The following is a 12,827-nucleotide window of genomic DNA, read 5'->3' on the forward strand; positions in this document are numbered from 1 at the left end:
AATTCCAAAACCTACATTAATTTATCATGAACAATATATTCATAATTTCAAACTGCTGGCATTTTAAAGTATTCATTTTGAACATGTTGAATGGGAAGACAACTCTGATAGTGAGAGGATGTTGCCATCAATCAACCAATGAGTGCTATTTTGAGTCCACGACAACTTCTCATTCATCTTTCTTCTAAATTGCAAGCAGTATCAACTGCTCTCCAAATGAGCAGTGCATAACTGTAACATCAAGTTGTTATGTTGGAGGTCAAGCTAAAACGCATTCAAACAAAAATAGATTGAAAACTGAATAATGAGCCAGAAATACTATGCATTTAAATTCTGCTGAGTGCCTGCCATGAGAAAGTTCATTGTTTAAAAAATGTCCTCCATGTATCTTGTGTTTGTGAATGGTCCCTACCTAAACACATTTCTGGTAATCATATTCCATCTAACCTGAAAGAAGTGCCTGTCAAAATAATTCAATTAGCAATTAAGGAATTTTTTTCTGACAACTGAGAATCAATTAGCGCAAATGTTTAATTGAATGCACATGGCCCAGAAGTGCGCACCTCATGTGATTTGTGCAACTTCTCATGAGCAGGAAGTAATCTCTTAACCCAATACCAAACTATTTCCTGATTGAACATGTTTGTATAGTTTTTCTGCACATGTTCAAGCAACATATTTCCATTTAGTGGGTCAGCCTAGAACTGTTGTGCATTAATTCCCATGGGAAGAAAGTTCAGCATTAGTTAAGAGTAAGATTCAAATTCTCAAGCTTCTAAATTTAGTACTCATTATTCCTTTACATCAGATTGTCCTAAAGCTACATTTATTGATTTCCCTTGCAGAATTTATTTTGAAAATATTCACACTGATATGGCAAGTTTGATTCTACTCACTTAAAGCAACTTAATTTATTCAGCTGAAGAACACTGAGTTGATTCTTGCTTACATCAAATTCTGAGAGAGATTTGTCTTTGAGCTGCCTGAGCTGCATCTGCAATGTGAATTGACAGGAACTTCCAATGTAGAAGAAAGATACTACTCCAGCATCACTGCTGAAAAGACAGAATACTCAATGCACTCAATTAACATTTCACTTATCCTTGGGAGGGTGAATAAAGAAATAATGTTCAGTCCTCATGCAACTAGGATTTTTTGTTTAACTTCCTGAATAATCAAAGAACAGTGCATGCCTGCTAATAGGCTGGGGTAATATTCCACGGGGAAATGATATTACCTCAAGAAATCTTTCCCTGGTCAAATATTACTGCTTATTTAGGTAGAAAGTAATGTTTTGTTTACCAGAGGGAGGATTCTGAGGAGTTCATGCTGTTTGTACTGTATGCATTTAAATACATTCTATCTGACATTTCAAACTCAGACGTGATCTTTTGTCAGCCGTTTTGGTTTGAGGGTTGAAAAGTATGATCTGCACACTACGAATGCTGCTGAAACAGCAAAGTCATTACATGGAAATTATATCATTTGATGTCATAACCCCAGAATATATTCTAAGAATCACCAAATTATTTATTCATAATCCTATCAATGTACTTCTGCAGAGACCCTGTTAAAATCAATCAAACCAAAGCATATTCTTTTAGTAGTTAATATAAATAGCGCATTAGTTTGTGGAATACTGAAGATATTTTGAACATATGAAAGCAACAGTGCCTTTGTAGCCTATACCCTGTGAAGCTAGATGCTGATCTAGACAATGAAGGTGAAATTACTAGATTGAATGAATAGAACAAGAAATTGATTCTGGTCCTAAAATTCGTCTGCAACTTTAATACTCATGATGTAAAAACAAAGTTCCTCTGGATGTTTTTACTTAGTTGTCTGCCCTACTCTTAATGCATGTTCAGGAGGCACATAATTCACACTGTATGGTAACTCTCACATAAAGAAGGTACAGTCATGCAAACAAAAAGTACTAAATGGATGACATAATGGAATATTCAAATAAAATGTTACTTGGCATACCTACTGAAAGCTTGATGACTGAGACGAGTAAACACAGAGCTAACATTATGGAAAAAAATAACATAGAGTGACAAAATTATTGTTATTGGAATAGGCAAACATACAGAACATAAACAAGGAATACAAGTGGTATGCATCTATTCCATTAATAGATTGGAAAGTTGATGGAAAATTCATGGGTTCTGGGAGAAAAAACACACAGCAATGACTACCTTTCTTCAATTGCGGATAATACATTTAAAGCACAACCATTGGCTAACTATGGACATACAGATTTTATCTGGATCTCAATTTGATCAAATAATTTTTAAGACAATTTATAAAAAAAAAACAATGACAAACCAGGCTCGAGTATGACAAGGTCATTGATCTGACTTAGATATGAAACACCTGATCAAAACAGCTGGAGTTTTAATAGACAAAGGATTTTAAACTAAGGGGTAAAAAGGGTTTGTCAGCACACAGAACAAAAGCACCAAATGTGGCTAGAGGGAATGTCCCAGGCTCACTCTAACTAGTGCCTACTACTTAAAGCGTCATTTAAAATGGGCAGTCTCTCCAAAGTGTGCCTCTGATATAGAAAGATATATTTTTATTTTCATCAAATTAAAATTATACTCAATATAATTTAAGCCCATGAAGGCTGCACACACTGTGACTTTACTGCTTTGGGTACAAAACAAGACTGGTACAAAAAATACTGGAAACACTCAACAGGTCAGGCAGCATCTGCTCAGGTAATCTGTCTAAGCAACACTGTAAAAATTTGCACGAAGTTTCTGCAGACCTTAAATGTTGGCTAATTTCTTATTTTTGGATAAAATCTTTCACAGGAGATCTTTTAAATACGTCACTGATAATTTATCATATTAACAATTCTGATGAAAAATAAGTAATTGATTCTGGTTCCACAAGGATTGGAAAGTACACATGATAGTGGTATTTTTCTCACTGTTTTTCTCCTGTAAACATTAAAATAGTTGAAGGTTTTAACTAAAAATTAAATGTTTGTATACATAAATCCATCGACAGCATTGCTCTGCTCTTAAGAAAAGCAATGAGTACATATTGTTCTAAAATAGCATTCAGATTTTGAATCGTCATCACTTTCCTGTTACTTTATGCCTGGGAGAAACCGCTGATCAGTTAAATGTTTTTTTTCTGCTGACTTATGGGGTAACACAGAGGTCTAAAAACTTTTTAAACATATATTTAGTACTGATTAGATAATTGGTCACCAAAGCTGGGGTTTGTGTAATATATATTTTAAACTCTATTGCAACTGCTCTGTTATACATTTGCACGTAGTGGGCAAGTTACACTCATGTGAGCATATCTGCTTGCAGCATGGGGACAGCAATTACTAAACCAAAGGTGCATCATTGGCATTATTTTAGGTCAATTGTCCTTGAGGAACAGATGATAAATTTTAATTATCTGTTCTTGTGCACAGTTGCTAACAGTTTAATCCAGGACCAGTGAATTGTTGGGGCTCGTGGACATTTAGTTGTACAGATTAGCCCCTAGGTTCATTCCAGATTTATTCTTAAATTTGCCATTGGATCATTGCATAATTTAGAATGAAGAATCATTGGAACAATAATTATAATCTTAAAACAAAGGCATGTTGTACTGCTACTAAAGATAAAGGAATTTAAAACTTTATTCAGGATCAAGTCACTGATTTGAAACAATGGCTTTATTTCTCTCTCCAAACATGCTGCCTAACTTTTTGTTTTTTTATTCCAAGAGTAATTATCTGATTGTCAATTTGGGGATTGTAATTAATCTCTCCCTTTATCCCTTTAAGAGCTTTTCATTATGTTAATAGCAGAAACAATAAGCATAATAATCCATAGATTGGAAAAAAAACGTGTAGAGAAAGCAGGCGTTTGGAGCAGTTTGTTTAGCGTTAATAACATGTAATAGAGCGCTTTGATGATCTCACACTAAGATAACATTAATCATGATAAGGACGTAAATGGAGCTACTGTCACAATTTAAAATGAAATTAAACTTTGGATTTTCTTCCCAAAAAAAACACATCTTGAAAAGTACATTTGAAATAAATTACTTTTCTTCTACCTCTGCAATTAAATCAGATTAGACATAATAGTAACCAAAGGTAAAGAAATAAAAGTGTTAAGTTTTCAGATATGATTTACTTTACCTTTACAATGTAAGTGTATTAAGTCAGTTTAGAACAATATTATTTTAATATTAATGGAGCATTAGCATACAGATACTTATAGCATAAAATACATTATTTATTTCTGAATGAAAAATGCCTATATTTCTTTACATTGTGATAGTGAAACTTCAACCTAAAACCATCTTCCCGATATGACCAATCAATCCATGAATATGGAAACAGACAAGGTAAATTTCTGGATTAGCTTGTTAAATTTCAAAATAATTATATTTTTTAAAAAATGCAAATTAAGGCCAGTATAAACTCCTTCTGCCATGCACTTACTTGTCGTGTGCAGGGAATGTCTGAAGCTGAGTATTGCTGAGTCGGGAGAACACATTCCTATCGTTACGAGCTCGAGTAGGTGGGGACGAAGGAGGAGTTATATTAATTTCAGAAGACCTCCATTCAGACCTGCAAGGGCCAACAGATTTATCAAGAATTATTTTGTATGAATTTACTAAAATATATTGAATATAGTCCTTTTCTCATCATATTTGTCATGAGTTATGAGAAGTAAATTATAAACCTTGTAAGGCAATACAAAGTCTTTAGCAGAAAAGAAAAAATCATCTGTTTTGGGTAATTCATTAATTATACAATTCCTGCCACTGTCTGTGAGGAGTTTGTACGTTCTCCCCGTGACCGTGTGGGTTTCCTCCGGGTGCTCCGGTTTCCTCCCACATTCCAAAGACGTACGGGTTAGTAGGTTAACATGGGTTTAATTGGGCTTGTTGGGCCAGAAGGGCCTGTTACCATGATGCATAAATAAAGTTTTAAATTACTCTAACTATCAGTATCATTATAGTACAGATTTTCAAATTATGACATGATAATTCTAAAAGTGGAAGCAATACTGTTGGTATAATGATCTGAAATTTAATAGTGTCATATCTAGGGATGGGAATAAAATATGTCTTTAGAACCATACAGCACAAAACAGGCCCTTCAGCCCTCATTTTCAAATCTCATTTTCAACAGATCCAAAACTGGCTAAATTCTGTGTTATGTTCCCATGTTTCTACAGACTTTCAATTGAAACTCGTTAAAGATACAGTCCTTAATGGCTCAGCTAACAACTGAAAAATAACTAATACACTGAGTTAGAATTTTATTCAACACCATCACTGACAAGTATTTTTACAATGCACTTACACAAGAAATGGAGCACATTCTGCAACATCACAATTGTAATGAAAACCTAGCCCAAATCTGGTAAGTATACCTAATCTAAAAGTGCAATGAAAATCCCCAAATGTATATCGCCATTATAGATTGTTAAACAATTTACAAATAACCCATAATGATCAATTCCATAAATTCTGCAGGTCTACTCAGCATCTTCTGCTGCAGTTATGATGAGTTATTGGACAAACTAAATCTGCAATGTAACTGCACCATTATACTACAATAATCATTTGTAATAAGCATATAAATTTAATTATCGACCATATGGTCAATAAAATATGAACATTTCTGCAGCATGTGAAATGGTGAATGTATGTCATTAAGACTTAATGAAGTAAAACAAAGGGCTAGAATTTTTATTAGTGACATGAGGTCTCAGAGTCTACTGGAAATGATTAAAGTGTTTTGGACACTATAATATATTGTGAAACAAGGCAATTGGTGTGAAATAGGCTCCAAGTTTCCGTGGTTGATTCAGCCTTGGGGAGATATAATGTGATCCAATTCTCCAACCATCTGGCTACTAATGTTTCAAGATGCTGTCTAAAACCAGAAAAAAAACCAGATCAAACCCTTTCATAACAGGTGTAGGCTAAAGTAGAACATGTAACTGCTAATGTGAGAACTCAAAGCATAATTGTTAAATTTTGTGTGGCAGGTATTTAAAATTGTAAAGTAATTCTTGATAAATATTCATTTCAAAGTACATTAATAGCTTTGTGTTCATCCTTTGCACTCTAACATGCTAATTATTGACATACAATGACATCAAAGCCAGCATGATGTGACCCTCTTCTGCACCTGTTCAGATAATGAGCGTCAGCAAGGCCCTACCTAAATTGTGACCATGTGGAAATTGTGGATAACACAATATCAGTCCTCTGCCACAAATGGGCTGGATCATTGGACCTGCTCCTGCTCCCAGGGTCCCTGGCCTTCCTCTCAACCAGTCCCAGGGTTTCGCTTGGCTACTCCTAGGGACAGCCATCTATCCACCAATTCCACATCTCAAACTGCAAGCAAAACCTATGAACCATACAAATCAGAAGACACGAGAGACTGCAGATACAGGAATCTGGAACAACACACAAAACAATGAAGAAACTCAATGGGTTAGGCAGCATCTATGGAGGAAAATGGACAGTCGACATTTTGGTCGAGATTCCTCATCTGGACTGCTGCAACCATACATCTGCCTCAGACGATCTGGAGCAATGAACAGCAATGCACCAAGGAATGCACATTGAACAACAATGATAGTTACTAAAATACTCCACAGATATTGACTTAATGGCATTATTCAACTGTTTTAAAATGTATAAAATCTGCTCATGTGCCTTAAGCTATTTCCTCTCATAAACCAACATGCCCTTGACTTTTGTAAATGACTACAATTAATATCGTAATTGATTTCTGCAATTTTGTTGGTTTTCTTTGGAATGCAGGCACAGTTTTCTTTAAGTTCCTCCTGCAAGTTATATTGCACCTTCAGCATCAGTAATTAAAAGTGGCTCTCTTCTACTTAAACTTGCATTAGTATTATAATGTTTCATTGTGAAGTTTTAATGAGAACAATTATCCCTTTATCACAAATAGGAGTACTCTGTTATTAATCTAAATTTAGACCATAAAACATAGGAACAGAATTAGGCCATTCGGCCCATTGAGTCTGCTCTGCCATTCGATCATGGCTAATCTATTTTTCCCTCTCAACCCCATTCTCCTGTAACCTTTGACGCCCTTATTAATCAAGAACCTATCAACCTCCGCTTTAAATATACCCAATGACTTGGCCTCCACAGACGTCTGTGGCAATGAATTCCACAAATTCACCACCCTCTGGCCAGAGAAGTTCTCCTCATCTCTGTTCTAAAGAGATGTCCTTCTATTCTGAGGCTGTGCCCTCTGGTCTTAGACTCTCCCACTACTGGAAACATCCTCTCCACGTTCACTCTATTCAGGCCTTTCAATATTCGGTAGGTTTCATTGAGACCTCCCCTCATTCTTCTGAACTCCAGCAAGTACAGGTGCAGAGCCATCAAACAATCCTCATGTGTTAACCCTTTCATTCCGGGTATCATTCTTGAAAACCTCCTCTGGACCCTTTCTAATGCCGGCACATCCTTCCTTAAATATGGGGCCCAAAGCCGCTCACAATACTCCAAATGTGGTCTGACCAATGCCTTATAAATCCTCAACATTACATCCCTGCTTTTATATTCTAGTCCTCTCGAAATGAATGCTAACATTGCATTTGCCTTCCTTACTACTGACTCAACCTGCAAGTCAACCTTCAGGGAATCCTGCACTAGGATTCCCAAGTCCCTCTACACCTCTGATTTCTGAATTTGCTCCCTGTTTAGAAAATAGTCCATGCCTTTATTCCTTCTACCAAAGTGCATGACCGTACACTTCATTACACTGTATTCCATCTGCCACTTCTTTGCCCATTCTCCCAACCTGTCCAAGTCCTACTGCCTGCTTCCTCAATACTACCTGCCCCTCCACCTATCTTTGCGTCATCTGTAAACCTGGCCACAAAGCCATCAATTCCGCCATCCAGATCATTAATATATAACGTGAAAAGTAGTGGACCCAACATCGACCCCTGTAGAACAGCACTCGTCACCAGCAGCCAACTAGAAAAGGCCCCCTTTATTCCCACTCTTTGCCCTCTGCCTGTCAGCCAATCATCTATCCATGCTAGTACCTTTCCTGTAATACGATGAGCTTCTATATTGTTTAGCAGCCTCATGTGTGGCACCTTGTCAAAGGCCTTCTGAAAATCCAAGTAAACAACATCCACTGACTCTCCTTTGTCTATCCTGCCTGTTACTTCCTCAAAGAATTCTAACAGGTTTGTCAGGCAAGATTTCCCCTTAAGGAAACCATGCTGACTTCGGCCTATTTTTATCATGTGCTTCCAAGTACCCCGAAATCTTATCCCTAGTAATGGACTCTAACATCTTACCATGCACTGAAGTCAGGCTAACTGGCCTATAATTTTCTGTTTTTTGCCTCTCTCCCTTCTTAAAGAGTGGAGTGACATTTGCTTTTTTTTGTGAGCAACCAAAATTTGGCCTTCCTTAATATTAACCTGGATTTGTCAGTTGAGATCTGTACTTTCTCATAGGATTTTCTCCTGGAGAGTGGTGATGTATCCTGCAGCTTCTTAGCAGATTGCCTGGGACTGTGGAGAGAAGAAAGATTATAAAGTTATCAATGACATTTGAGACACAACTTTACATATGGAAGGCTAGTAGCAAGTGGAATACATGAAGTAGTAATAAAGGATTGGTGATAACTGGAACAGGCACAAATCCATTTCAGTCCCAATTATACAAATGTTTTGCAGGTTGGTGTGTAACTTAACATCTAGTACTACGGATAGCATATTATGGTTCAGATCTAACTGGACACTTGCAGGTGTTCAGACAAAATTGCTTGTAAAGCATTCATTTTGTAAATGGACGCAAGATATAGGGGCACACACCATAATGAAAAAATAATTCAGGGCTTGTCCAAGCAATTAAGTTTGATCACTTTTGAAGGGGGTCTTTAAACATATTGTACATATATCCTGTTTTACTCTATGCATGAAGTAAAATAAAAAAAAACAATCCATTTACCTCTGCTAAATTTTTCAAAGTTGACAACCCTATTTAAATGAATGGGGCTGCACTATATTGTAATAGCTGGCATAAAGCCAAAAGGCCAGTTGCAAGATGCAATCTGAATTCTCTTGTGCTCCAACCACTGGTTCAAAATGGTCAGTTGTTCCAACTCACTGCCTTTAAGAAAAGAAGGCTGCACAGCACCATTCTGGTGGAATCCAGTGGCATTTTGAAACATGTCAGGGAAATACTACTGTGCCTTATTACTCATCTTGTTGAAAGAGACTTGCGTTTGGCTCAACCGCTCACAAAAATTGTTTTTCTACCAAAGCAGTTGAGCTTGTTTTGCATAATTACGTCTTCCAAAACAATCAGGAGCCTGAAATTCCCCCAAATTCAACCCAGTTTGAGACTACGTATATCTTTGAGACATTTCCTATTAAGGAACACAACTTTCCATTGCAAGGTAAGATTAGTACATTGACTCACAAAGTGTTTCCAGATCTGGGTTGAAAAGCAATGGATTCTCTATCCTTCGGGTTCCGGTTAAGGATGTCAGCTGTCTTGATGCCATTTTCTTTTACGTCAGTTGCTCTGAACAGACCTGGAGTGGACAGGTCCAGAGCAGAACCATAACCTTCCCGATAATGTAACTCAGTTCTTTGTTCGGTCTGTAAGTCAAAGATCAAAGATGTAAAGTCACTTCAAGAGTTAAAATACAATGGAGGAAAATGTCTGTCTCCAGTTGCCTGAACTAAACACGCGGGCGCTAATGATAACCACCTAAGCGTATATGGGTCCAGTGCCATCAACACATTTGTGTATGACTGGTGGCTGATAAGCACACAAGCCAACATCACCAGAGACCAAAATGTGAATCTCTCTCAAATATGGCTCAGGAATAAAATCAATGGCAGCAATAACACAGTAGTACCAGTGTAAAGACCTGTCCTAACCTCAACTATGCAAGATATAAATTAGCACAGGAATTTAGAAACACACTGTGCTCATTTTCCTTCTATGGACTTTTATTTTAAAGATTTATAAAAAAAAATTAAAAAGTGAGATTATCAACCTATTTATGGTAAATGGTAAAGTTATATATTTTGTGTTTGAACAAAACAGTTGCCAGGACAAGGTATGACATGCATGTATCCTTTAATAACCAAAATGCCAGCACAGAATTCTCAAATTATTACCAACAGTTGAAAACAAAAAAGGCTTTCTTGGGACTGAGTAAAGTACAACTTTGAAATATTGCAAATGATTGAAAACATGACATTTGAACAAAATGCTGCAAAATAGTAATGTTCATGCAGTATATTAAAAATACAAAGCCAAGTACAATACTTACAATATACTGAAAGGATACACTGGAATCCTGTTTATTGCTGCCCTGCAGAATGCTGATTCATTATAAGCACTCACAGGCCCATACACAAGTCTCTCTGCCTTGGGGATTTCACCCTTAAAATCAAGGTGCAGCCAGGCAGAGAGAAGAGGAGATAGCAGCTTTCATCATTTCTAACAGGAGATGATGAGAGACTGTTGGATCCTGTGATCTGTAAACACATGCAGGCGGTGACAGAGCTCAGCACTATGCTGGTCAGGGAGCACAACAGCTCAGCAGTTAGCAATCGCACCACTCATCCCAGTTTGTCCAACACCAACCCTCACAGGCAGCCATGGCACACAGGCAGCCTTGATGGCTCATTCCACACTGAGCCAATGATGCAGGAGTGCCGGCAAGAGCAAAGCCCTCAACCAGGCTCTCAGCACATCAGCAGGCAGCAGTGGGGAAGGGGTTCACCTCAGGTTTCTGGCACAGCAGTGCAATCAGTAATTCATCCCTAGATTTTACATCGATTCCATTAGTGCTCTTGTTCTTGCCAGCAGAGTGCTATGTGAGATGCCAGTGTAATTCCCTCTTGGCACACTAAGTATACAAGAGTTGCACATGTCTAATACAAATTAAGGGTATTACCTTTATCCTGAAATCTCCTTGGCTCAGGGAATGTTTTGAGTAAGAACTGGATGTTAAACTGGAAAGAGAAAATATAAATGTTATTGGAATTAGTTTCTAAATTAAATTTAAAATTTTTTAAATGTTTTAAAATTTTATTTACAGAGTGGTAACAGGCCCTTCCGGCCCAACGAGTCTGCGCTGCCCATTTTAAACCCATATTAACCTACCCGTACATCTTTTTAGAATGTGGGAGGAAACTGGAGCACCCGGAGGAAACCCAGACAGACACGGGAGAACGTACAAACTCCTTACAGACAGTGACGGGAATCGAACCACGATCGCTGGCGCTGTAATAGCGTTGCGCTAACCGCTACGCTATCGTGCCGCCCTCAACTTACTTTGAAATAGAAAGGTTAATCTTATACCATAAATCTCACTCTATTATTTTAAAATGTTTAAAATACTTGAAGGCAGTTATTCTTTAAAAATTACAATGAACAATTAATAGGTTTTCAAAAAATTGTGGTTCATAAATTGTGGTCCTTTGGGAGGACAAACCAGGGTAAGACTTACACAGTGAATGGTAGGGCTCTGAGGTGTGGGGTGGAACATCGGGACCTGGGAATACAGGTCCATAGTTCTTTGAATTGGCGTCACAGGTAGATAGAGTTGTAAAGTGAGCTTTGGCACTTTGGCCTTCATATATTGAGAACAGGAATTGGGATGTTATATTGAAGCTCTGCAAGACATTGGTGAGGCCGAATTTAGTGTGCAGTTCTGGTCATCTACCTACAGGAAAGATATCAATAAGCTTGAAAGAGTGCAGAAAGAATTTACAGGGATGTTGCCGGGACTTGAGGACCTGAGTTATAGGCAAAGATTGAATAGGTTGGACTCTATTCCTTGGAGCACAAAAGAATGAGGGGAGAGCTTATAGAGGTATACAAAATTATGAGGAGTGCAGATAGGGTGAACGCATGCAGGCTTATTCCCCCGCCAAGGCTGGGTGAGACTAGAGGACATAGGTTTAGGGTGAAAGGTGAAATATGTTAAGTGGAATCTGAGGGGAAACTTCTTCACTCAGAGGGTGGTGCAAGTGTGGAATGAGCTGCCAGCGGAAGTGGTAGATGCTGGTTCAAATGTAGCACTTAAGAGAAATTTGGATAGGTACATGGATGGGAGAGGTTTGGAGGGATATGGTCTGGGTGCAGATAGATGGGACGAGGTAAAAGATTAGGTTGGCATGGACTAGATGGGCTGAAGGGCCTGTTTCTGTGCTGTAGTACTCTATAGGGTATAAAAAAGCTAGGTTCCTACAGACAAACCATTGCTTGATTGGCTTTTGATTTCACCCAGTGCATTGCAAAAGAATGGAATTTCATCAATGTTTTCTTTTATCCTTTGTTCACTGTTAGGAGAACTCTTCTGGCTCAAAAGGTAGGAGCAGTTTGATTTTAGAACAATAAAACATCAAGATGAGACAACAGGCATGCAATGTGTAGTTGAGAGATTAACAGTTTCTGTAGTGAAATAAGACCAGTTTCTGACAAGGAACATAGTAAGGATACAATATGAATAATCAATGGGCAAACTCAATGAGGGCTCTGTGGTGGGCCAGGTCCTTTCTGTAGACCTGGTAATAGTTCCCTATCAGTAGCACTCAATAGAGGGAAATATTGGAGGCTGTCATCAATACCTTACTGTTGTGGCCATAAATCTTGAAAACAATTTAATATTATAGATGGATACCATTCTGCAGAACTGCATGTTCTGTGTGGTTCTAACATCCACCATCATGAAGTGCTTTAAGAGGCTGGTCCTGGCACGCATTAACTTCAGCCTCCCAGACAACCTCGACCCACTGCAATTCGCCTACCACTAA

The 12,827-nt window shown here is 37.8% G+C and overlaps 1 protein-coding gene across 1 annotated transcript in view; it reads right to left on the bottom strand.

Moving 5' to 3' along the window:
* Positions 1 to 12,827, bottom strand: part of kif21b (kinesin family member 21B) — a 141,262-nt gene that overhangs the window by 23,158 nt on the left and 105,277 nt on the right. The window contains 4 exon segments of the mRNA XM_052034870.1: positions 4,463 to 4,591; positions 8,463 to 8,555; positions 9,469 to 9,650; positions 10,964 to 11,021. Of these exon segments, the coding sequence (XP_051890830.1) occupies positions 4,463 to 4,591; positions 8,463 to 8,555; positions 9,469 to 9,650; positions 10,964 to 11,021 (462 nt within the window).

Source organism: Pristis pectinata, chromosome 20 (assembly GCF_009764475.1).
Source record: "Pristis pectinata isolate sPriPec2 chromosome 20, sPriPec2.1.pri, whole genome shotgun sequence".
NCBI classification, from domain to species: domain Eukaryota; kingdom Metazoa; phylum Chordata; class Chondrichthyes; order Rhinopristiformes; family Pristidae; genus Pristis; species Pristis pectinata.